The sequence below is a fragment of the Psittacula echo genome, assembly GCF_963264785.1.
Source record: "Psittacula echo genome assembly, chromosome: 23".
NCBI classification, from domain to species: Eukaryota; Metazoa; Chordata; class Aves; order Psittaciformes; family Psittacidae; genus Psittacula; species Psittacula echo.
The window spans coordinates 6,408,359-6,435,498 of record NC_137748.1 but is presented as its reverse complement, the minus strand read 5'-3'; the positions used below and the strand labels follow the sequence as shown (position 1 = coordinate 6,435,498).

General features: G+C 49.8%; 1 protein-coding gene across 1 annotated transcript in view; it reads left to right on the top strand.

Annotated features, from left to right (window-relative positions):
• The window catches only part of WNT3 (Wnt family member 3), a gene marked incomplete at both ends in the record, with an annotated part of 29,812 nt that extends 3,591 nt beyond the window's left edge, over positions 1–26,221 (top strand). Inside the window, 3 exons of the mRNA XM_080633712.1 lie at positions 17,269–17,510; positions 24,890–25,155; positions 25,742–26,221. Coding sequence (XP_080489838.1) covers positions 17,269–17,510; positions 24,890–25,155; positions 25,742–26,221 — 988 coding nt within the window. The remainder of the gene's footprint in view (positions 1–17,268; positions 17,511–24,889; positions 25,156–25,741) is intronic.
• Between the last annotated feature and the right edge of the window lie 919 nt (positions 26,222–27,140).

Here is a 27,140-nt window from a genome sequence, read left to right as displayed (position 1 = left end):
TGTGGATGGAACCAAAGTGGGCAGAGGGGCCATGGCTGGTATCACAACCATGGGTCGTGTCAAAAGCCTTGCTAGATGCCAGCAGAAGGGATGGTATTGACACTAATCACACCTGCAGTCATGTTTTTAATCCCAAGTACTCTAATAGCAGCATGGACAATAGAACATGTCTGAGCCATTGGGGGTCCAGCATCTAGATGGACTGATGGATGGACCCAGAGCTTTCTGTTAATGTCCTGAGAGAATTCAGATGGAAATATAGCCCATGGTCAGACCTGTGTCAGTGCAGGCTAACAGAGATACTATGGCCCAAGAAACAATGAGAAACCACTCCCAGGATACCAATACATGGGCAGGGCCTGAAAAAACAATGAGGGAGAAAACTCCACCCATGGACAGAGAAGAAGCACCAAATGCTTCCCTCTTCCACGAGCATCATTCACCAAGAAGTCTTGGAACCCTCCGGTGTGTCCCTCGCCTGTAGAAAGGAGCCAGATTTGGAGTCATTGGTGTAAACAGGGAGTAAAAAAATCAGCCCTACTCCTCTCCTGGTTCCTCAAGACAGAGTAGTAACAGGTCACTGCCTATAGCTGCTACTCTCATCAAGTGCATCTTCCCATCCACCATTCGGTAGCCTCTAAGCAGATGACTTGAAAGAATGGATGGCTTTGGCTGTCATGTTGTTAAACCTTATTTCTATCCCTCAGAAACCCTTTCAGGGGAAGCTGAAGGCTTTGGCAGCTCGCTGAGGATCCCAGCAGCCTTGGGCCCCTAGGAAGAGGCAGATAGAAACTTAAAAACATGTTCTCACTGGCCCCAGAGTTGCTTTCTCATTAAGAAAACCCTGTAAGTGAAAACCATTTGCATGTAGATGTAGTCAGAGGTGACATGTAACTTGTCTGCTTTAGCTTTCAGTGTCTCACCTTGCTGGGACGAATGGGAGCCTTCGTTCTCTTGGCAGTCTTGGGTTTTTTTCATTCTCCGAAGGTTCAAAACATATATATTCTGGAGCCTGTGCTTTGTTGTAGGCATGTGGCCCTTAAAGCTTTATTCAAAAGGAGCAAAATAGCATCAGAATACGAGAGTGGGTTTCCTGATGCAAATCCAGCTGCTGTAGCACCACAAAGGAAGAAGACGACCCCTTGTATAAACCTCCTACAGCTTAAAATGCAGCCAGTTCTAGGGAAAAATGACTAAGACAGTGGTGGGGCTTGTCAGGGATAGAGATGCCAGCACTTGCCACACAAGCCCAGAGGTGCTGCTCTGGCTCTTGGTCTGGCAAACGGAGCCAAAGCATCTCCACCAGCAGCCTGTCCTGGCATACGAACCTCTGAACTGGAAAGGCTGACACACAACCCACATGTCATCTCCTGCTGACGCTGCTGAGGGGTGTTCACACCCGCCGGTCACTGTAGTCTGCTGCCCCTGCGTGTGCCAAAGCTTGTCTGAAGCTACCTGGGAATTGAGGTGAGGCCAGCAGTAATGAGGAGAGATGCTGGGGTGATGCGTGGCTCCTGAACAGAGCTGTCAATAAATAACGGCCACCAGCATTTTTGTGGGTTTAAAGGTTTAGGTTAGATCTAAGGCAGAAGCTCTTCCCTGTGAGGGTGCTGAGGCGCTGGCACAGGGTGCCCAGAGAAGCTGTGGCTGCCCCATCCCTGGCAGTGTTCAAGGCCAGATTGGACACAGGGGCTTGGAGCAAGCTGCTCTAGTGGAAGGTGTCCCTGCCTGTGGCAGCAGTTGGAGCTGGATGAGCTTTAAGGCCCCTTCAACACAAACTAGGCTGGGAGTCTATGATTTTTCCATAGCTAGGCATGGCCAGTGGGAATCCATGGTTAGTCCATGCCATGAAAGAAAGAACATTACAAGCTGGAAGTCAGATTCCTGCTGCATGTACTGCACAGCAGACACGTACCGGCAGCTCCAATCACTGCCAGAGGAGAGCTTTTGAAGACAGCCTTGTGAACCTCAGCATTGTGAACCCTCACCTCTCCTGGTGAACCCAGGTCTTGGCAGAGTGGTAGCATGGTCAGGTAGCATCTCTTAGTTTTCACTCTTCCCTACCTGGCAGAGTGCAGTGTGGTGGGGTCCGGAGCTCAGTAACAGCTTCAAAATGATCCTAGAAAACAACAGCACAGAGCAATGAGAAATGTGTGTGTTCCCCTAAGTATCAGGAAGTCTCATTCCCTCAAAACCTAACCCAGGAGTGCCCCAGCCCCAGGAATCCACTCTGTCCTGCAGTGCCAACACAATCCTGGAGGCAGACAAGCACAGGGAGACGGGCTCTGACTCACATAAAGACTTAAAACTGTTTCTGTCCTTAAGCCAGAAATCACAAAATCCCAGCCTGGTTTGGGTTGGAAGGGACCTTAAAGCTCATCCAGTTCTAAACCCCTGCCACAAGCAGGGACACCTTCCACTAGAGCAGTTACCATTCTTGTAACTAAACTCAGAAGTAAATGCAGGTGGTTCCAAAGAGCTTTTAAGGGACAGTTTAACTGTGAACTGGTTGCTTTTCATTTGAATCTTTCATTAAAAGCAACACTTGATGAAGTGAAGCACCTGCCGAAGGCACCCCATGTAAGAGCATTGGGAATTCAGGGGGCACTTTTGGCCACCCCTTACTCTAGGCTGTGGGGTGTTGGGGATGTTGGAGGCTGCCGGCCAGGGGATTCACCTGACTTGTTTCCCAGCTATACAGCAACACTCACCTTGATGTGGTCAGGTAGAAACTTCACACCCTACCGACAGAGCCTTGTGTGTGTGTGCAGACAGAGAACTGGTGATGGTGGTTACCCACAGGAGCATGAACTCAGAGCTCTGCTCATCTCAGACACATTGAGCTGTGTGCTGGGCTGCACTGGGAGGAGGAGTGTGGGCAGCAGATTGAAGGCAGCTGTCATTGCCTGCTTGGCATTTGGGGCACCTGTAATACTGCAGTGAGAAGTGTCCTGCATTAGCTCAAGAGGGATGTAGAGAAACTGGAGAGAGGCCAGTGGGTGCCTCCGAGATGGTAAAGGATTTGGGGCACATGGCTCACCAGGAAAGGTGGTGGGACCTGAGCTTATTTAATCTGGCCAAGAGGATGCAGAGGGCAGTTCAACAGCCTGTGGCTTCTTGAAAGGCTCTTACAAATATGATAGAGTTAATGTTCATTCTGTAGTGTCAAACAATATAAAAAGGGACAATTGCCACAAGTTGGGACTTCAGTATTGCAGGATTGCACCCTCCTTGCTCAGGGTGGTGTGTCCTAAGCCAGGTTCTCATGCAGGTGAGGAGCTGCTGTCCTTGGACCTTTGCAGACCTCCACTGCACAAAGACCTAATAATCAAACAACTCTCATACATGTGATAGCCCAAGGCTTACAATGGCAACATACAGCCCAACACACATGCCAAGGAGAAACTGATGGTCACTCATCACCCCTGCTATATCTACATGTCTTCTGTGCCCAGAAATGAGCCATTGCCACTTCAATTAGGTCATGACAGGTCTCTAGTTAATGCTTTCTTGCTACTTCTATCTTGGCTCTGTTGGTCTCCAGGTCCTGTAGTGCAGTCACTGCTCTACTGGGTGTGTGAGCCGAGGAGAGGTGTAAGAATGCCTCCAGCCCTTCCTCCATCCCTGCAGGCACAGCACAGACCTGGGCAGTCTGAGCCCTTGGAGGCTCTAAGATCCCTAAATCACTTCTAACTTTTAAATTACACTTTCACCATGTAGCTGACAATCTGTGGGACAGAAACCCCCATGTGAGCAAGAGGGCGGTACCTCCTGCAGCAGGAGAACCAAGCTGCTTCAATCAGAGTATGCGTAACGTACAGAAATAGTCGGTTGGGTTGGCAATGGTGTTCATTTGGGTCAGTCTCACTGTGAACATTTTCAGCATTGTAGAACTGAGCTGCATGACTTGGATTGAGCCAAAGTGGTACCTACGGTAATTTGGCTCAACTGGAGCCTGCTTTGGAAGTTTTGCCAGGCCTGAATGAAACACCCAGGGCAGGTCTAGTCGGAGCCTTAGCAGCTATGAGTTGCCGTCTTCCCACTGACCCATGTTTGGCTGGGTTTAATATGTGACAGCACCTCCAATATGGAACATTCCTGAGCATTAAAACAGAAGGAATTCTGGATTCAGACTCCAGCCACTCAGCCATGTGGACATATCCAAAGTCCTTGGTGAAAGTCAAGGCGTTTGTCCATTCAAGAAATGCTTCTGAGTAGCTATTACCACTTTTTCAACATTATAATGCTCATACCAAAGGCTTTTTGAAGGTGGATTTGTGGCTATTATTTGTGTTCAAATGGGTATGACACCTTGTGGACATCACGTCTTGGGAGATACAGTCAGACCTGAAAATAAAAACCCAGGAGGCTGGCATTCTTTCTCTATTTGAGCACACTCATACTCTCAGTTTCCTAAAGGCAATGACTCTGTATGAGGCTTGTAATGGAAACTGTGCTCAACCTAAAAGCATAGCTCTGCATTGTTATTAAACTACTTCTGAATATCTTAATTTATAGCGAGACGATTGCAATGGGAATTCTATCCCAGAAAGGCAGGATCCTACTATATGCAGATCACCAAAGCATGGTCTGTTGCTACCTGTCCATAAGGTGGACCTCCAGAAAGTGTATTGTAGGTCTGATCACCCGGTTTCTTCCCTCTGTTGGTAGCCAGAGCCACCTCATGACTGCAGACAAGACACCTATTTTCCACTGGCTGTTGCCGGAATGAGACAAATTTGATGTTCACCAGCTCATGTTTATATCCATAATCTCACTCTCTTCAGTTCCCAATACCTCTCAGTGCATCAATGATTTTCCTAAAGGCTCTGCAATGGGAAGGTGTCACCAGGAACTCGGCTGTATAATTTACATATGTCATGCATAGACAGTTATAGCTCATGTTCCTTAAATTACTCCAAGTTTAATTTTAATTCTGGTGGCAGATGTAATCTTCTTTTTGCTGACTTGATCTGAAGTTCATTTTGTCTCTACGAACTGAAGTGATTTAATATCACCCCAGTTTGCAGGTAATATTAGAGCAATACTGGGTGTAATGGAAAGCTTCTGATATCAGGCTGTATTATTTCTGGTTGTTCAGCTGAAGTTTTCAGGATAAAGGCCATATCTGATGGGGCATAGGCTGAGAAAACACTGTGTTGGGATTAACACTTAGAGCTTTTTTCACACTATCTGCACATCAACTGCATATGATTTACAGTTTTTCCTATGATAGTATCTATGAAAAGAAAGCTTAGGACTAGGAGTACCTTGAGAGTCCTCACCTCTTCCAGCCCAGGAACCCTCCGTTTATCATTTACTCTGACTAGGAGTACAGCCAGGACTCCTTAAAAATGCCAAACAAACCATAAACCAGAAGGTATTTGCAAACCACTGGGTCAGGCAATGATCTTCTACACGTGTATCTCATCTCCCTTGTCTAACGCATTGCCCTACCTGCTTCCAGATCATACATCCCACACATGAAGTAGAGACAGGCTAGTGGTGATGCAGGTTAGACCTCCACTGTCGCCTAAGAAAGAAACTGTGAGTGACCCTTGGCTGAAAGGGCTTCTATTGCACAAGCTTGAGAAGTGGAATATTTACCCTGGAACAACAAAAACGTGAGCACCATGACTGTCACTGTAGCTGCTTTCCCACCTCTGAGAGCATGAAAGAAGCATGTTTTGATAAGCATATCTGCTGTGATAAAAGAGCTTTCAAACTCCTTTGCTAAAGATGGGTTTCCTGATTTGCTAATTTGTCTTCTTCACCATTCTCTGAACCCATGAGGTTTTAACTAACCTGACAAATCTAATCAGGTTTAACTGGCACCTTTCCCAGTACTTGCATCTTGCACTTCCAAATGAGAAACACTTTTCCTGAGCCCTTCTAGCACTGTCTCAGACACCAGAGATCTTCCTCCACCTTTTCAACAAACTGACCCTCCAAGTTCGAAACGGAAGGGGTTAGCGTTAGGTGATAAAAATCTCAGTTTGCTTCTTTATTCTAACCCTTTTTCTGTGTCTCACACTCATCCGGTTTTCCTGCAGTGATTTTCTAGAAATAGTGAAGAATTGTTAGTAAGATCCTTGAAAAATGTCACCGGGGCTTTTCACAGCTCCAAGGGCATCCTAACAAGTGCTACTCAAACCCCTACTCCCCACTTCTCTCCACCCACTGGGTAGATGCAGTGCAGGTAGCTTCATCTTGGCTACTGCCTTCCATTAGCAGATTGGGGTTTACATGCAGAGCTCTATGTGGCAGAGCAGGACAATGGTCTCAGCTGAAACGTCTGCAGTCCATCAGATGACTCCCATCAGCTGCATGTACAATACAGACAGGTCCAGGCTTATCTGCAAGCCTCACAAAATGATTTCTTGTCTTGTAGGACTTACCACTTCAGCCTCCAGCCCAGATCCCAGCCTGGGAATAGCAGACCTATCCCATGCCTCAGCTGTGTGATTCCCTCCTCACTGATTTGGTTTTCACCTGATTTCCTAATACTGCTGATGCTCTCAAAACAATGCTTGGTTTGGGTTTCTTCACTGGTGCAAAAGATTTTCAATTGCCTTTTAGAATTAACTATTGCACTGTATGTGCTCTGGCCTTATTATCTTAAACTCACCTTTAATGATTTTTTGATGAAATCCACCTGGTTTCTGTTTTACGTAGTTACACCAAGTGATGGTTACCTGTGCGTTTTCACTGTTCTTTTCAGTTTGCTGATTATTTCCCTGTAAATCTCCTCAAAATAAGACCTCAACAAATGAAAATCTCCTTTGTGCCTTCTGTGGGGCATGGCCTGTTGCTTCTGTTAAGAGAAAAAGCTGAAAGAGCCTGGGTGCTGACATAAGACCTTCCAAAAAGGGAGCTTTTGCCTCTAACTAAGGCAAGTGGTACAATGGTCAGGATCATGGTTTTAGGGAATTAAGCTCTACCAAACTCCGCGAAGGAGTCTGAACCCATGTCTGCTGGGGCCTCGTCTGCAGTCTTCACAGCCTTATTATGAATAGTGGTCTTGTACCTTGGGGGCAACCTTTACTCAACCTTTGATCAGATAAATGAGCTTGCACAAAGGCACTACAAGGAGAATTAGGAACAGCCAGACAATAGGGAGACACTGGTGATAGCTCCATCATCTACACAGACTAAAGAGTCTAGGTCTTGAAAACCATCTTTTTATCCCCAGAGGTCACAGTTGAGGCTTCCCAGATGTTCAGGAACGATGGCATTCCATTCAGCACAGCTGTTTCCAGAGCTGAGGCAGATATGCATTGCCCTGGTGGCATCTCCCCACCATACCACTAGTACCAATGCTACTCCACCTACCCACGCTGCAATAACTAACTTGCTTAGCCCAGTTCAGGAGGCCTGGCTTACTGCTGGAACCTGCGTATACTGGGCAAAGCCACCTTTTATCCTTGCCTTATTTCTCACGGTGTTTCCCTTGGTATTTAGTTGCTGGCTGGGTTTCAACCATGACACCTGCATAACCGAGATTACTTGTGAAGGAGGTAGAACAGTGGCCACATTGACCTTTGGAGCAGACCCAGTGCATTAGCCAGTTCAACATTATCTGCAGTGTTCATGGTAGTTTGTCCCTCCCATCTTTCTAGAGCCCAGCACCCCACCACTCTGCTGCCCCATGGAAAAGGGATAGCAGAGGTGCAATTCTTCACCACCATAAACCATCCGAACTAATTCTAGATCTGGTTTACAGAAGATTCAACTCAGCTTTTCCATGTTGTATCTGACAGAAAGCACTTTAAGATCCAGTTCATTCTGCTGCAGCAGAACCAGGTGCCTTAGTCTCAGCTACATTGCCCAGAGTGGCCAGAGCCACGCTCCATACAAGATCATGGCATCCAGTCTCCTCTTGGGTAAAACACGTCCTTTTTGGGGTACCCTCAGGCTGTTTATAGGAGCAGAATCACCTCTGTTACCTTCAATCCTGATCTCAGGGTGCAATGAAGGGCTGTCCAAAGACAGGCAGCCCATCATAGCTCACACCCCAGATTGTGGGGCAGTGGGGTGGATGTAGCAATTCTTATCCAAGGTGTTCAACTAGATGTTCTCATAGTATATGAGAACTGAACAGATACTTTTCAATGCCAGAGCTGGTGGCTCACAGTGGATGACTTCCAGACAGCTGACACTGACCACTACTGAGGTCAGCTATCACCAAAGCCTCCCAAGGCAACACCCCAAACTGGAGGCCCATGGACTGACCAACAGGGGATGACCAGTATCCCCATTGGCCTGAGTGGAGAGATGTCTTTTCCTTCCCTTTGTGTCCGGATGGCATGTCCCATCACTCCCATTCCCTCCCTAGGAGGAAATGTCCCTCCATCAGTGCTAGCACTGGGGAAAGAGGTGGGAAAGGAAGGTGAATCCAAGTGGTGGGCTATTGCTTTGCTGGGAACGCCTCACAGGCAGGACTGGCAGTGGGATGGGGCAGCAGCACCAACAAACGTGGAGGCCAATAGTCACACACTGTGCACTGCAGATCCACAGCCCTGCCAGGATGCGCTGATTTGGAGCAAGCACGTCTCCAAGCGAATTTCATGTTGGCAAGTTTATTCTTGGAGTTTTCTCCGAATCACTTTGGAGGCAAGGGTTTGCAGTGCTGAAAATCTTGCTGTGTTTATTGCAGTCACAGCCTGGAAGCCTTTGTTTGCATATGCAAATCATATGCATTTATGTAAATTCAGGGGAGAATATTATCACAATCCCTGCAGAACAGATTCTCTCCCATGGCAAATCACTTGATTGTGTTTTCTAAACTGAGAGTGACATCGCTCTGACCAGGCATTACTGAACATAACATTTATAACTGATGCACAAGACAATAAAGGAGCCCAGTTCCTGGACACAAACCCTTGTCACCAACTTCATTCAGGCTGCATTCATCAGGAAGAGAAGCAGATTCCAGCTCCCAAGCCCTGCCCACCCCCATTCCCATCCTTCCAGCATTTGCTGTCAAATAAGTCAGAGCCAAACCGTGTGAGATGCCAAGACAAAGGGGTGGAAGCAGATGTCAGATCACTTTCAGGCCCATGACAGAGCCCTGAGTCACCCAAACTGGAGCAGCTCTCCCAGAATGGGCTCATCTCACAAAAGTGCTGTTGCTGCAGCAACACTAATCCACACATCAGTGGGCAGAGGGATAATGGAAGGGATGCAACAGCAGATTCGTTTGCTCATGCTCAGACAAGGGGAAACCGGAGTGATCTAGAGGGATCTGCTTGCTCTATTACGAAGCCCTTTGTTGTTGTGAGGACTCCTCAGGAAAAGAGCTTCTGACATTAGAGGGAACTGGCCCCAGTGCAGGTGAATGGCTCAGGTCTGACCCCACTCTCAATCCCACAAATGGAGCAAGAGGGACCTGACCAAGCTCCATTCGCTGGCTGGGCTGGGAGAGGGACAAGGCTGGACCATGCGTTAAACCACATCTGATCTGAGGAGCATCCAGGTCCTGGATCCCTCCATAGCAATCACTTGTGTCACCAGCAGGTTCAACCCTAAAGGTGACATAGGAACTGCAAAGAGAGTGGATACTGGCACAGGACACGGGGCCAGGCTGCCTCTTCAAGGGTGTGGGCAGGACATTGAGGATGAAGCACATCAAATAACTCAGGAGAGAAATCCAGACCCAAGCTGGGAACAAGAGGCTGTATGTCCATGGGGCTGCCTGTCCTGGGGAGCCCAGAGCATAATTTTACCTTAATCCTTTCTCAGTCATGATGCCTGGTGCTCTCCATCCTCTTGTGAGAAATGAACATCTGCTTCTCTGTCAGGAGATCCAAAAATAGCATGGCTCTTCCTCACATCTCCACCAACATCAGTGATGGGCTGTTGTTCTAACACATACAGATGCCTGGACTGCTCATACGAGAGCCAAGGCAGCTCATAGCCACGTACTTCTGGCTCCGTGCTCCACCATGGTCCACGTGAGCTAAGAGGAGGCAACCCAAGTCGTGACCTAAAAGACATCAATCTCCAACACAAAGAGCTTTTGCTGTGCAGATCAGGTGTGCAGGGCAGGATCCATGCTGGTAGCAAACATACAGTTTTGGGAATGCCTGACAAGGGTGCTATCTGCAGGGTATATTATCTCCGGTAAGGATGGGGGACAGAGAAAAGCAAAGGGTATGCAGAAAGCCTATGATAGATCACTAAACTGATCCAGGTTTGGTCCAGGGACACTACACTTAGTGCTGCTGAAGCAGCCATAAGGACTCAAACCCCAGCTGAGGCTATGAGAGAGGTGCTCAGAAGGCAAACACTGCAGGGCATGGAAGGGAACTCGCCGGTTGCTTGGGGTGGTGGGAGCAGCTCTCAGGTTTCCATTGGCATTTGCAGACCACGGATGCTTCCGCAAAATGAGTCGCAGGCAGAGCACTTGAAAACAATTTAAAGCTGATCTCTTCACAAGGCTTGTTTGGATCACAAAGGAACAGAGCAGATCCAGACCCAGAAATAATCTGCAGGGGACAGAGGAACTTTCCTCAGTGCTCTTTGAGTTCAAGGGCACTATTTCAGCATCACGTGCTACCGCACTGGGAGGGTGTCCAGCACAGCCATTTGGGGAACCCAGTATCCTTCCTCCATCCCCTGCACTAGGGACTTAGATTCATTCATAGGCTGCATTTACAATGTTATTTCAATTGGCTTAAACTTGTTCCATACAGTACCCCCATGTCCTTCCATGTGTATCACCTGATACTGAAACATAATGGAAGAGTTAACCTTTGTTCAGAGAGGAAACAAGGAATAATATGGATTTCCCAGCAGCCCCCCTTACACTACAGCTGGATCCAAGCTGCTCCAGTGCTGCCCAAGCATATCCACCTCCTTTTGCTGCCTCTGTCAGTGCAGAGGACTATAATGGCAAAAATCACAGCAGGACACAAGCCATATAGGCTCTTCCTCTTCAAAAACCCACAGGACAGGGGAAGAAAAAATTCTTGCAAAGCCAGGCAGGGCTGTGCACTGCGATCACTGGATTTGATCCTTTTACCCCAAGGGTGAGGAATTCATTTGTATTAGCTCAAACGGCTCTTTCAGACAAGCACAAGCTGCATCTGAGGACAGGAACCTGCAGCAAGCATTGGACATTTGTCTTTTCCTTTGACACTTGTGCCTTTGCATTTTGCTAGTCTGAATTCCCACTCCCCAGCCATTGTCCTGCCCTCTTCTGCTGGACACAAAGTCTTAATCTTCCCCTTCTTCTCACTGTAACTGAATAATCTCTCAGAAGTCTTTCCAATAGACTAATCAAACTGTCAACATAAGCCACTGCCTCAGCTCACTGCTATTGCTCTTTTGTCCCCTTTCCATGTTTAACAGCCTATTTACAACAAGGAGGAGGGTTAAACCACTCCACTTTCTGCAGCAATGGCTTGCAGCATCATGTGCTCTTGACTGGACAAGAGAGCACACACTTGGCCAGAACTCAATGAAGGCAACAGGGGGACAAACCTACCCTTAATGTGTCTAGGAGGGAAGGTGTAGGCAACCCTCAGAGCCTGGGAGCTGGATAATCCAATTTCATAAACATGGCTCTGCCCTCTTTCCCCTTGGATGTCTTATTTAACTTTGCTGAATGTCAAAGGCGATGGTTGCATTCTCATGGAGATACCATTGTAGATGGCTGTGACTCACAGCTACGCAAGCTTCATTAAAGCACTGTGTGGCTGCTGTTAGAGATGTCGCATCTGTGATCAGGCTTTCACGTGCCCCAGCAATACCCGTACACTGCAGGCTTGAGGAGATGCTCTTGTACCATCAGACATATCAGAAAGAGTGTCCTTTGGTGAACACTGCAAGCCAGGCACCAGCAGTACCAGCAGAGCTGCTGCCTGTGGGTTTGCTCAGTGACACCGAGTCAGGACGATGCTTTAGAGCCTGTTTCTGGCTCGTGACTCATCTTGGAGCTGGGCACTTCGTCTTTCAGTTCATTCCACCTCCTGCCGCAGCACTAAGGGAAAGAAGAGGTATTGTCAGGGCAAGGGGAAAGTGCCACAGAAAGCTGTGACTGCCCAGGTGAGCACCAGGACGGTCATTCTTGACGCACTTTATCCTGTGGCATCCTTTACTTTCATTTTCCTTTTCAGTAGGTATTCCTGTGCTTCCCATGTTCCAGACTACAACTGCAGTACCTAAGAGACAAACGCTTCAGGTCAGATTAGGTGTCCTCTAGGGGATTTACATTTCTTCAACCAAACTCAGCTCATTTCCACCTAGGGAAAAGGCACTTGATAAAGCAAAATCAGTGCAACAGTTTACCCCTCTCAGAAGAGAGCAGACCAGAAGAAGAGAGCAAACCAACCGCTCCATCTCTCTTCCCTTTGCCAGCACCTTATTCTCCCTGCCAAGCACTCCCCCCCATTCACTTGTGTCTGGTCGGGCATCTCTTTTGATCAAAGCCAAACCCAATGGGACTTGCTAAACTCAGCAAAACCCAAACCAGGGTCAGTGCCAGGGGAACATTTGTGCAGGGCAGCTGAGACATTCCATTTCATTCTATCACAGCTCAGCTGCAACCTGCACTGTAAAAACAGTGCAAAACAGTGGCCGAGTGGATGCAGGGATGCAGGTGATGGGTGCAGGTCCATACACAGGGATGCAGCTCATGTCAGGCCCACAGGACCAAAGGATATAAGGAAAAACAAGGTGGAATAAACCAAGATTGAATTCAGTTCATGCGGCAGAAGCCTCACCATAAACCTTCTGCCCTTGCTCAGATCCTGAGGTGCTCTGCTCTTCTCTGTAGCCGGCCTTCACCCAGTAAAGCCCCTGTGCATGGCATTGTCTGGGACTCGAGGGCAGGTTCAACTGACCTAACTTGAGAAGTCCCTCCCTAACTCTCTGTGGAGTCACTGGAGCTCTTCTGCAGTGTGGTTCTGCTTCTCTACAGTGACTGTGCGTGGACTCAGGGTGTACAGGGAATGAGAATCCACATCCCACTGATAACAGTGACTTCTGGTTTTAGAGTGGGGGAAGAACATGCAAGACAAACAGGCTGCTCCTTTGTAGGAGGGATGCTCTGTTTTGGCAATCTTTTGAATGGTTGAAATTGCAGAATGAGAAATACATAAAGTGATGGTTCATATTCCCCAGCATAAACACCCACAGAGCCCACCCTGAGCAGGACAACCCCCTCTCCAGCTACCTCCTTCCAGCACTTACCCAACACGCTTCCTTGAGCCTCATCCTGGCTTCTTCCTTCTCTGGCTTTCCCTTTTTGCTGTATCACTGCACCCATTAACCTCCTTCCCATTCATGTCTCCCTGGGATTAAATGCTCAGAGCTTAGAGTAATCCATCCTCTGCCAGTCTGTCTACAGGGCAAGCTTCTTCTTGCCTTCTCTGCCATCCATCTACTCACTGGCACTTTCTTTTCCTGATGTGGTGTCTCTGCCAGGCTAAACACCCTCCTTCAATGCCCAGTTAGCAATTATGTGGGACACGGCTTGTTGAGCCCTTAGGAAAGTGGCTGAGGTCCCATCTCAGGGACCTCAGAAGAAATTGGCCTCTCTGCTCCTAAAGGCTGACCTGTGCCAGCGCCTCAGCACCCTCACAGGGAAGAGCTTCTGCCTAAGAGCTCATCTCAGTCTCCCCTCTGGCAGGTTAAAGCCATTCCCCTTGGCCTGTCCCTACAGGCCCTTGTCTAAAGCCCCTCTTCAGGTTTCCTGTAGCCCGTTCAGGCACTGGAGCTGCTCTAAGGTCTCCCTTTAAGGAGCCTCCTCTTCTCCAGGCTGAACAAGCTCAAGATATGGGGCTTTTCATTTGACCTAATGCAGATTTAGCCTGGGATGTGTTTCAGTAGCTACTTCAACATCAGTGTGGATTGGAGGCTAAAACAAAACAACACCAGCACCTCCCTGTCATTCCTCAGACCCGAAGCAGCTCCTCAGCACCCCTTTGTAGCATTCATTTTTTAGCTATACCTGAGAAATCATCGTTCTGACCTCTCAAAATAAAAGCACATGCAATAAAAGCACCTCTCCCTTCATCTGGGATTACAGGCAGGGTACACGCTGTCTAACCCTCGGAACACTCATTGAAGGATCATTAAGTGCTTCCTCCTTGGTTCCTTCTGGAAATAACCAACAGTCCTCCACAATTGGAGCAGGGTGCCAAGTTCCCAACCAACTGGTGCTGTGCTCCGGAACAACATGGGTTGACCCCCCCTTGGTCTTTCCAAGGTCCTTTCATGGGGCACTGCCCATCTTTGGGAAGATGCTTGTGTCCTGCAGTGCTTGGAAGAGATTAAGCCCTCCTAGAAGAGGTTGCTGGAAGAGGGCTCTGCAGTTGTAGGTAGGACACAGCTCATGCATGGAGGCACCACTTTGTTGCGTGAATCATAGAACCAACCGGGTTGGAAAGCTAAGCTCATCCAGTCCAACCGTTCCCCAGCACTGCCAAGGCCACCACTAATCCATGGCACTGAGGGGCCTCATCTACATGTGGACAATAAATAAGTCACCCAGGACCTAGAGGCATTGAACTACGCTGAGCTGTCCCTCTGGGAGAGCTCTCAGAAGGATGCTTAATCTAGTTCAAATTAGTCATAGGTTTGGGAGTGATTCCCAGATGAACTGTGGCCTTTGTGAAGGTTTTAGAGAGGTTTCTAGCCCTTAAGTGTGACTAAATGAAGGGAGAATCTTCACTGGGGAGAACCTGGTCCTGTGGGCTGCTGAATTTTGGGCAGATCATGGCATTTATACACACACAAGGAGGTGGTTTTCAAACACACCAGCTGGAAAAGGAAAACCAGCCTCCTCTGTTCAAGAGGTCACATCACACCAGGGTGTAAAGTCTACAGAGACTTTCCAGGGCAGTAACAGAGAAATACATCCTTACATCCAGGCTGACGGCCATGGGACTCACCCATGTTCAAGGGATCAGCCCCTGATGCTTTGGCACTTCAATCTATTTTTATAAAAAAGAATTAATTTCCTACCTGTTTTCATAGGACTGTAAAGTCTGGTAGGGAGTTTATGGCAATGGTGGCATCTCACAATGAGGATGCAAGTGCCCATTCCACAGAGAAGCTCGAAACTCAAGACACATGCAGTAGAGATTGAATAGTGGGTGATTAATGAGCAAAGGCTTGGGATTCATTAAAGCTCTCCAGTTCCTGACTCAACTGCAACGTTCCTTATTTGAACTCTGCCATCCTTTTGTTCTCCATATTCAGTCAAGACCTGGCATTTCTCAAGCTCACATGTGCATACATATTGCATGCTTTGACTTGCAACAATTTCCCTCTTGCTTTTCTTGATCTTCAGGCAAACCCAAGGATTTGTGTCTTGCCCTGTTCACAAAGGGCTGCTGTCAGCAAATTATAAGAATTAAAAGATATGAACATTATACCAGCTATAACACCCCCTTCAAAGGTTGGAGTTAGCAACTGCAGGTACTTCTTTGCGTCAAAGTTGGGGTGAGATTCATGACCTCTGAGCTTAAAATGAACCTCTGCCACTTGGTAAAGACCCCTTGAGCATTGCATCAGGCCGAGGTAGACAGCTCCAATGCACTAAGACAAAACCAACAGGGTCTGGCTCTCCTGGAAGGTTTGCATGGACCCCACACCTCTGCTTGCGCTGACTTTGCACAGCCCTTTAGTGACCTGTAACGCAAGTGTGTGAGGAGGCCTCTGCTAGGAAGGGGAAAAGGGCAAAACTGGTGAGAGCTGGGAAGGGCTCATACAGCACTAAATGGAGAGAAGGAGCCAGCAGGAAAACTCCTGGATGCCAATGTGCATTTCAATGCATCACCCTATGGCAACTCAGCACTGCAAACCAGGAGGTCCCAGCCTCTACAATTGTCCCTTTCAAACAGAACATGGCCCAGAACAGGAAAATGCCAAATATGTCTCAAAACAGCACAAAGAGAAACCCCCGGGCAGAGGAAGTTTTTCCTCCAGGAGAGCGGGCAGCAAACGAGAGCTCAGCTAGGACCTGGTTTTCTGCTGCTGATCCCGAGTTTTCTCAGTGCATTATGAGAGTTGCAGGGATCGATACAGGGCATTGACAAGGCATTAGAGGGCACAGGCAGGAAGGATGTTTGCCTTGTGACACGATGAAGCTGTGACCTGAGATGCAGGGGGGGAAATGCTGTGTTTTAAGGGTCTCATTTCTAGCAGGTCCTTGGAGCCCTCAAGGAGCGCTGATGGTCGTGGCTCTCGAGATTTTGGCAAGAGGAGCTGTATTGAGTTGATGCTGAGACAAAGGGAGAAAATGACAGTGCTGAGGCTCCCCAACACTCACAAAGAATCATAGAATCATAGAATGGTTTGGGTTGGAAAGGACCTTAAGATCATCCAGTTCCAACCCCCTACCATGGGCAGGGACACCTCACCCTACACCACGTTGCCCAAGACTTAGAGCCAAAGGAAGTCTGGTGCTACATGTCCCATAGGCAGAGGGGAAAGAAGAAATGTCCCATCAGCTTTGGCTCTCACTGGCAGGAAAACTTACTTAGTTCATCCTAAAAACTCCTTTTCATGTATCTTGGACACATATCTATCCATATATATCCTTTCCATATATCTAATCTGGCCAAACTCTGCCACTTTCAAATACTACTAGGTCTAATTTCTCTGGATACCATGTGTCTTCCCAACCAGTGGCCCAAAGAGAAGATGGGCTCGCTGGCCATCTCTGTAGGAAGGATGAAATTGAGAGGGTGGGCACAGTGTCTCCCCTGCTGAGACAATGAGGAGGTAATTCCAACCTCTTCGAGGATGCAAGGATGTACCCACCAGAAATTGCAGTAAGAAGATCTGCACAAGACCATTTATTTCCATAGCTTAGTTCATCCCAGACCAAGGGGAATCACACAGAGTCAACTTGAAACTGCTGGATCCACAGCTTTCCTATGTCTAGCACTATCAGATGGGAAGGAGTCAGTGGCCTGACAGTGAAGGGACTCCTGGGGGATTTAAGGGATTAAGCAGAGAAACAGACTCCCCCTGCGTTTGCCATAGGCATTCAAGCTCCTCATGTTGTGCACTGCGCTCACACACACGCAGACCCCTCCTTTATGTGCACATCCATCTGCTCACTCTTGTACACACAGTGATGAACAGGAGCCTCGCAGCCCAGCAGAGCTTTTGTGGTCCTGCCCTTGAGTGTGAACGCCTGGGTTGCGAGTTGATGCTGGGAAAATGCGTCTGTCCCCTTCTGTGGGTAAAGCTGTGGGCAGCAAAGCAGTGCCAGTTGGTTTCCCAACCCTACGCTGTCCTCTGTCCCTGCAGGTCCCTTGCACTAGGTCAGCAGTACAGCTCTCTGGGGTCCCAGCCCATCCTCTGCGGCTCCATCCCCGGCCTCGTCCCCAAGCAGCTCCGCTTCTGCCGCAACTACATTGAGATCATGCCCAGTGTGGCCGAGGGGGTGAAGTTGGGCATCCAGGAATGCCAGCACCAGTTCCGGGGCCGGCGCTGGAACTGCACCACCATCGATGACAGCCTGGCCATCTTCGGGCCAGTCCTGGACAAAGGTAACCAGCAGAGCTGGGGGGCTGTGGACAAATAGGGTTTTGGGGGGGTAGAGCTGTCACATCTCCCCTTGGCTTTGGATGCAGGAAGGATGTCCTACTGGGAGCATGTTCTGGGAAGAGTCATCCCAGCTTTCATTTCTCCAGTTTCTTTTTCCCAGTTTTCTTTTGGAGTCTTACATCAAAAGGGGTCACGAGGAAAGGGTCCATTCCCCTCCCAGGAGCTCTCAGCAGATAAAGTATAGGAAGGGGAAGGCTGTCCCTGCCCATGGCAGGCGGGTTGGAACTAGATGATCTTAAGGTCCTTTCCAACCCTAACTATTCTATGATTCTATGCTCACACGTTTCAGGATCATGGGCTCCATCCTGCCTGCCCAGGGCTGCAGCACTTCCAAACAAAGGGAAAAAGCCAAGGAAGAGGGTTGGGGTCAAGCTGCTTGGGGTCAAGGCAGGCCCTTTGAAGCATTGTCTACCCAGGAGGCCAGGGAGAAACCATGGTTCAAAACCAAGGTTCTGATAAGGCTTAGTTGGGGTTTCAACCAAAATGGTCAGGCCTGGGAACAAGAAGAGGGAAAGGAAATGTATTTTCCCTCTCCTGTCTCCAAACACTTGTGCTTGCTCCCCTTCATCACTTCCTCCTGAAAGACCACCTTTCTAGACCCACTGGTGTGGATCTGGCACATTGGAAGCTCTTTGATAAGGCACAATGAAGTCCAGATTCCCAATGAGGTCACAACCTGGGCATTACACTGGGAAACCTGAGATGTCGGTCGCCAAGACAGATGGGGACCTGCACCTCTGCCCTGCAGCCAAATCCAGACTCATAGGAGGGTGCTGGAGGGCTTTGGTGACAGATAATCTATCCCATGTCCAGTTAGCAATCCAAGACCTTAGATCAAAAAGCATTCCCATGAAACTGAACCAAAGAGTGGATAAAAACCTCCCCTTCTCTCCAACCCATCCCATGGATTTTGTTGACTCCACGTTGAGTTCAGACATGTCTTGGTTCCACAGCTTCGTGTATGTAACTAAAACCATTCCCAAAGCTTCACTGGTATCATAGAATCCCAGACTGGTTTGGGTTGGAAGGACCTTAAGATCATCCAGTTCCAACAATGGGGGTTCCACTAGGGGATGGTATCGACATGCACCAAGCCTCTGCAGTCCAATGAAGGTTAGTTACTGAAAGTGAATTAATCTTTGGAAATGGGAATCTTATGCTGTGGCCTTTGGGGAATTGGAGAAACCTGGGTTGAAACCAGGACATGAGGCTATTTCCCAACAGTCCCTGAAGCGTGCCAATCTCCTGGGGAATCTTCCCTACAAAGCTCCAATATTCCACACATGAACACTTGATGCCATTTTTTGTCAGCCTTGGCACAGCTTCCTGGAACAGCAGCAGCTTGTGTCAGTGGAAGGAACTCATTTGGATTAAAGTGTGATTCGTCGCTAAGAGGAACCATGAGGTTCAATTCCGCCCTGGCTTGCCAGGATGTATTTTGGGGTAGCTGCTGTATCTCCTGTCAAGTAACTTGTCACCAAGGCTTGCCACGCTATAGCTTGGTGCCCGATAAAGGCAGGGCCTGAACTTCAGCTCTTACAAGAGCAGAAAGTTGGAATGTTCTTAAAAACTGTCATAAAAAAACCCATCATAAACACTTTGAACACATTAGAAAAGAGCTGTTACAGCGTTCAGGCACCGAAAATCTCCCACCACCATTGCAGTCAGCAGGAAAGCACTTGAAAATTGGGTTTGACCCATCCTCCTCCTAATAAGCAAACTGAACTTTGAATTCATGAAGAATATGTAAGGATTCTCTGGGCTGCAGGGACTAGAGCAGAACCTCATGTGTGGACATGCCTCAACACCCCCTGCACTCCAAGCTGACACAGTAAAATATCACCCCTAGCTCTGAAACTCCTCTGACAGATGGGGAAGAATTATTGAGAACATTTGTTACGCAGCTCTCCCCAGTCAAACCTTGACGCATCGATATCTCCTAGAGAGCACAGCCAGGCTCTGAGCTTGCAATGCGTGGTTATCCTGGTGTCTCACTAACCTACAAGGAGAACAGTTAAATATAAACAGCATCATCTGCAAACAACAATATATCAAAGTCCAACCCACTTGGTTGCGGTTATTATTGACATCTTTAACTGTGCTGATGTCTTCTCACTGCTGCCTTGAAAATTAATGGGAGGAGAGGGGATGAGGCTCATTTCATCCATGTAGCGATGATGTTTGCAATGTCAGTAGTCACACTTTTGACCTGTAGGGACAGGCCAAGGGGAACGGCTTTAACCTGCCATAGGGGAGACTGAGATGAGCTCTTAGGCAGAAGCTCTTCCCTGTGAGGGTGCTGAGGCGCTGGCACAGGGTGCCCAGAGAAGCTGTGGCTGCCCCATCCCTGGCAGTGCTCAAGGCCAGGTTGGACACAGGGACTTGGAGCAAGCTGCTCCAGTGGAAGGTGTCCCTGCCCATGGCATGGGTTGGAGCTGGATGAGCTTTGAGGTCCCTTCCAACCCAAACCAGGCTGGGATTGTATGGTTCTATACAAACACAACCTTTCCAGCCACTGCTTTCTCAGCTGAAGGAAGAGATAACCTTGGCAACAAAAAGGCTTTTGTCGTGCTCTGATAGATCTCATTAGCAGTGATGAATCTGGGAACCAACCCTGCTCATCACTGCCAGGGGCGCTGTGGGCAGTGTTCCTGGACACATCTGTTGCCTTCACAGCATCACCTTCTCCCAAGCTCTTGTCCCACTTTCCTTAGATGCAGCACCAACAGAAACCAAGAGTTTTGAGCCCATAAACTGAACTGAGATCTGCAGTTGTTGCCAGTTGGGTTTCATGTCTGGCCCTGAGCATCTGTCACTGTTATTGCTGTGCTCCCTTCCTCTGTTGACTTCCAGGACCAGAGGGGGGTTACCACACAAACCAAGGCTCAAACCAGACAATCACTACTGCAGCTTGGGCTGTGCACTAGGCCAATATGCATTAAATAGTAAGCCCAAAATAGCCAGCATTTAAGCTATGATAACTACCTGGATGAAATCACCTCTAAGTATCAAAGAGCAATATTTAGGTTAATCTCATCTACTACTCCCTTAAGCAGATTGAAGCTATTATGGAAAAAACTTCAAAGGTGCATTTCTCATTACAATAGCATAGAAAATCACTTCTAATACAGCCTAAAAAAGAAATTGAGGATAATTTCAGTTTAAAGAAGCTGCAAAATGTTAATCAGGGTTGCATCCATTCACGGAGAGCTTAGTCTGAGGAGCAAGGCAGTGTGGGGAAAGCTTGCAGTGGCTGGGCTGCGTGGACCCTCTGTAGCCCACATACTCAAGCCATTCTTCATTGCTCCTTCTGGGCTCATCATGCAGGCTTTGAGTGCTGGTGTCAGTGTGGGAGCATAGCACATCCCTCTCTGAAACGGCCCTGCAGGCTCTGGCCACCAGGTCACTCCACAGCCTCCCAACCCATCTCCATCGCGCTTCACTTCTCAGCTTCACCATCTCCCCCTTCACAGCTGGTTGGTTCTCCAGGGCCACACTGATCATCTCCCTGCAAGTTTTCTTCCTCTTCCTATTTTTTGCACGTTGTTTTTTCTAACTTGGGCTCTGATGAAAAAACCCCAACCACCAAAAGCAAACCCAATCCCAGGATGCAGGGTAAGATCATGTTTTTACAAGCAAATTCCCAGAGATGATTTATACTGCAGGTGTGCAGTCTGGGACAAGGAGGGAAGAAAAACTTGCTTTTCCCTTCCCTCTCTTCTCCTTCCCTTTTCTACTTAAAATAAGGTCAGTTCTTATTAAAGGACAAGGTCTCCTCCAGCCAAGCCCTGCCCCAAAGCCAGGTGACTTCCTGCTGCTCTGGGAGAGCGAGCAGTGAGGAAGTGATAAAGTCCATGGTTTTGGTTAAAGCACTGTGCCTGTGATGAGCTGGTTGTGAGTGCAGGAGGCAGGAATGCCCCAGAGGCATCTGGAGAGCAACTCCTGGGATAGAGGAGAGGTCTCTGAGCTGCAGGCAGGACTGGGTCTGCAGGAGGGAGCTTGGCAGGAGCAAGCTCCTGCATCACCCCCCGCAACGGGGGAATGGCTCTTCCCCTGCCTCCTCGCACCGCAGCTGCTCTTTGTGTGCTCTCCTTGTCCAGGAAGATGCCACTGGTGCTCCAGGAGGATCCTCTCCTCCTCAGCCATGGTCGGGCTCAATCCCCTTGCCATTGGCACCGGCCAGGGCAGCGCCTCGCGGTGCAAGGAGCCAGGTGCAGAGAAGGCAGCTGGGCCTGGGCTGCCTTTGGGGGTCCTTGTGTGCTCATCTAAGCCCCTGCCACGAGCTGTGAAAAGCCAGCCCCGCGCTGAGATAACCCATGGCTTTTCTCAGCCATGACACTTGCAGTCATTTGCATCTACACAAGGGGTGTGTGGGATCAGGGGCCGTCTTGATATAAACTCAGCAGCTTAAAGGGAAAGGGGGGAGGGAAAAAGAGAAGAGGGAGAGAGAAAAATAAGCTTATACCGATGAGAAAGAGCTAAGCTTCCTCCCCTACTGTGAGGCAGGGCGAGCGATACCATCCCAGCGCTGCAGTCGTTTCAAATCACTGCAGCATTCACACGCCCTTTAGCCATTCTGATCCGGTGGCAGGGGGCTGGGGAGCGCCATCAATAGGGATTTCCCAGCCGGGCTGGCGGGATTGGAGGGTGACGGCAGGACAGGGGAACATTGCCCCGTTGCTACGAGGTGCTCCTGGGGAATGCCAGTGCTCTGTGCCGTGGGTACGCTGGCCCGGCGGAAACATTCGGCATTATGCTGGTAATAGAGTGTGACACCGCGAGAACAATGGCAAATTGAGGGTCCCAGCAGGTAACGGGCCCGGCTGGGAGACAGTCGCAGCCGTGCACTGTCAAGGCGGCTCTAATCCTCTCGGGCCAGCCCCTTCCCTGGTTCTGGGAATGCTCTTCCCGCATTTCATCTCTGGGAAATGCTCCCAGCTCCTCGCTTGGACCCTGGGCTGAATTTCAAGGCAAAGCGTTCGCGTTCGCAGCTCCTTCCTCCCCACCGGGGGGTGCTGGGGGGCAGCTTGAGGGTGGTTTGCATCCCACCTCTGCCTGGCCATGGCAGCACCAGCCCCAGCTCGGCCCCCATCCCAGCATCCATGCTCCGCACAGACACGCGGTGCCTCTCCATCCCATTCACATCCCTTTCTCATCTCCCTCCCCGGGGTGGGAAGCAAAGGCACATCAGCAGAGAGGGCGGCTCGTGTTCTCCTCCTCTGCCCCCGAGCTGTCCTGGTCTGAGGCCAGAAGGGCTCGCTAGCTCCTCTAATCTGATCTGCTGTAGATCACAGGCCACCCAAATAGCCTTTGTCAGGCTGAACCACTCCAGTTGAAGCAGTGATCTTCAACCCATAGGCCCCAGTGGTCCCAGCATAAGCAGCTGGTGAAAGGTATGTAAGGAAAACTGCAGCAGGTAGAGGCTGGATCTCTGCTGGTGTTATCAGAGGTGGGAAAGGCAAGGAAGGGAAGAGTCTGAATTAAAGCAAGCAAAATCCCATGGGATTGAGCAGCCCTGGTTTAGGATCATGTTCGGCACCCGGATCCGAGTTCTCCGCGCTGCAGCAGAGATGTGCATTTCCACAGCTGGCACATACCCACGAGCTGCCCCTTCCAACCGCCTGAACAGGGTGAAAACAGCCAAGTCTGAGCTGCCTGACTGTTGGAAGCTCTACCCCACCTCTGCAGAGAAGCCTGCAGCCCAGGAGCAAGACCTGGTGCAGCAAACACCTCCCCAGGGCACGAGGCAGGGGCAGCTGAGGGATGGTTCCTGGCTCCTGCTCTGGAAGCAGGCGATGGGCTCCAAGGTCATCACTGGTCTGAGCCAGCAGAAAATCCTGACTTTATCCCGCATCCGCTGAGGACTGCCTTGTTCATTTGGTCAAGCTACACCCATGAGGCAGCTGGAAACATCTCCTGCATCCAGGGGCACCATCCACCAGCAACAGACCCCAGACACCTGCCTTCAGCACCTTCCTGGTCTCCTGCACATCAGGGATGAGGCTGGATTGACTCTAACATCTACTCCGGATGTGAAGACCTCAAGTCTCCATCTTTCTAAGGTGGCACATAGGGTCAAAGCACTCTAGTGTCATTCACAAGGGTGCTGCACTTATGCAGCCTGAATCACAGAATCACAGAATATTAGGAATTGGAAGGGACCTCAAAAGATCATCTAGTCCAATCCCCCTGCCAGAGCAGAACACCTAGATGAGGTTACACAGGAAGGCGTCCAGGCGGGTTTTGAATGTCTCCAGAGAAGGAGACTCCACAACCTCCCTGGGCAGCCTGTTCCAGTGTTCCGTTACCCTCACTGAGAAGAAGTTTCTTCTCAAATTTAAGTGGAACCTCTTGTGTTCCAGTTTGAGCCCACTACCCCTTGTCTTACCATTGGTTGTCACCGAGAAAAGCCTGGCTCCATCCTCATGACACTCACCTTATATATATATTTATATATATATTTATAAACGTTAATGAGGTCATCCCTCAGTCTCCTCTTCTCCAAACTATAGAGACCCAGCTCCCTCAGCCTTTCCTCATAAGGGAGATGCTCCACTCCCTTAATCATCTTTGTCACCCTGCGTTGGACTCTCTCCAGAAGTTCCCTGTCCTTCTTGAACGGAGGGGCCCAGAACTGGACACAGTATTCCAGATGTGGTCTCACCAGGGCAGAGTAGAGCCTGTGGCAAACCTGAGAGATGTCAACCAAAAGATGTCCTCAAGGAGAAAGCTGAGACTGAGATAACTGCTTTGGCTGTGCTTGGGAGAGCCTGTATTTAGTGCAGCCTTCTTGAAGTCAACGGTCGAGCTCTGGTTGATTTCAAACTGAGGAGAAATAGTACAACACTGTAAAACACCCCAAGAGGCTTTAAGAACACCCAAGCAGAGCTCTGTAGCTGAAGAGCCAGGTCACTGCTGCAGACCTGGAGTCACAACTTCTACCTGCTGCTGCCTGTGTGCTTCAGGTGTTGCCAGCAGCACCTGATCCACGTCATTTAAAGAGTAATAAAATAGATTTTCAGTTTTTAATGAAATATAGATGAGATTTAGGTAAGGCCCTGGCACAGGGTGCCCAGAGAAGCTGTGGCTGCCCCATCCCTGGCAGTGTTCAAGGCCAGGTTGGACACAGGGGCTTGGAGCAAGCTGCTCTAGTGGAAGGTGTCCCTGCCCATGACAGGGGGTTGGAGCTGGATGAGCTTTAAGGTCCCTTCCCACCCAAACCAATCTGGGATTCTGTGGTTCTATGATGCTGAAGGAGGTTAGGAAAGAAAACACAAGCGTGACATTGACTGATAACCCCATGGGCTCTATCTCTTCCCAGCTACGCGTGAGTCTGCCTTTGTCCACGCCATCGCATCAGCAGGGGTGGCCTTTGCTGTAACCCGCTCCTGTGCTGAGGGCACGTCCACCATCTGCGGCTGTGACTCCCATCACAAAGGACCTCCAGGAGATGGCTGGAAATGGGGGGGATGCAGCGAGGATGCCGACTTCGGAGTGCTGGTGTCCCGGGAATTCGCTGATGCCAGAGAGAACCGGCCAGACGCACGCTCCGCCATGAACAGGCACAACAACGAGGCTGGCAGGACGGTGAGTGCTCAGCGGGTCCAGAGCTCCCATTATGCCTCATGTGTGACTCCCCTTGGTGTAATGGGACCACAATAACACCTGGGCCAGAGCTCTCCAGGGTTATTTTCCAGGGCACAGCATTTTCACTATCCCCAAACAGGCAGCCAGGGGTTAAGAAGAGCTAAACTGAGGGTGCTGAGGCACTGGCACAGGGTGCCCAGAGAAGCTGTGGCTGTCCCATCCCTGGCAGTGTTCAAGGCCAGGTTGGACACAGGGGCTTGGAGCAAGCTGCTCTAGGGGAAGGTGTCCCTGCCCATGGCATGGGTTGGAATTGGATGAGCTTTGAGGTCCCTTCCAACCCAAACCAGGCTGGGATGCTATGACTGGACCTTGGGATTAGATTGAGTTGGACAGAGGATCAGAGCAGCTACGCTTTTGCAGTGAGATGTTTCTGCCACCCATCACAGCTCCCCCACCTTCACACCCAGCCCGTGCTTTCCAGACCAAGCTCAGATCAGATGTTTAAAGCCAGGTAGCACACGCAGGTGATCACACCCTGGGCATCCCAACCCGCTGCTGACCACCTTGTTTTCTCTGCCCTGGACAGACCATCCTGGACCACATGCACCTCAAGTGCAAGTGCCACGGTCTCTCGGGAAGCTGTGAGGTCAAGACCTGCTGGTGGGCCCAGCCTGATTTCCGGGCTATCGGGGACTACCTGAAGGACAAATACGACAGTGCCTCCGAGATGGTGGTAGAAAAGCACCGCGAGTCTCGGGGCTGGGTAGAAACTCTGAGGGCCAAGTATGCTCTTTTCAAGCCGCCAACAGAGCGGGATCTGGTCTACTATGAGAACTCCCCCAATTTCTGTGAGCCCAACCCAGAGACGGGCTCCTTTGGGACAAGGGACAGAACATGCAACGTCACCTCCCACGGGATCGACGGCTGTGACCTGCTGTGCTGCGGTCGCGGCCACAACACCAGGACTGAGAAACGGAAGGAGAAGTGTCACTGCATCTTCCACTGGTGCTGCTACGTGAGCTGCCAGGAGTGCATACGTGTCTATGATGTCCACACCTGCAAGTAAACATATGTAGGTCTCCAGGTGATGGGAGGCTGCTCCAGAGCAGGGCCACGGGGCCCATCAACCCTGTGATCAGCCTCCATGTGCTGGCCTCACACTTCAGAGGATGGCATTAATAAACCCTAATGCCCAAGGCCAGGGCAGGCACCCTCACACAGCCAGCACCAGCGCTGCAGAGGGGGCTCTCAGCATCTCACCCACACAAGGCAGCCCAAAGTAAGACCTGGTGCTGCAGGTGAGCTCCATCACTGATCTGCTGCCTTCTCATGTGCTGTTTGGCATGATGGACTAACTGGGGAGAAGCAGGGACAGCAGAACTTGAAGTGAGGCACAGCCACACCAGCCAGTGTGCTGCTGACACAGCATGCAGAGCTTCCAGCTCTGTCCTCCTTCAGAGGTCTGGCCCACATAGATGCTAATACAAGGATTTCAGGTGGAAATGAGTTTTACACAGTGAAAGTTGAACAACTCAAGGCTCCCCTGCTTGCTGGCATGGCCATCGGGGTCTCAGCAGATGTGGTAAGGAGGAGGAAAGGAGCCAATTCCCCGCAGCAGGCAGGCTCCTTCCTTCCTGATCCAAGGAGATGATGTTGGAGAAGCAAACCTGTCTGAACCTTACAGCCAGCCTCTCCTTTCACCTCCCCTTTGCCCTTACTAATTCTCACAGTCCCAGATCATCTCCTATAATCCCCCTGAGGAGGACAGCAGGAAAGCAGAGCCCAGAGCTGATCCTCTGGCACATGGGCAGGGTAAGAGCAGAGTGCACATGGAAGGCATCACTACTCCAGCAGCCTCCTTGCCATGCTGCCCAAGTGAGATTGTGAAGGACCCAGGCAAATCCACCCAGATGATGCACCCATTTACTAAGTGTTCCCTGATACGACTTTGTAGCCCAGAGCAAGCTCAGAGCATCTCCCCAGGC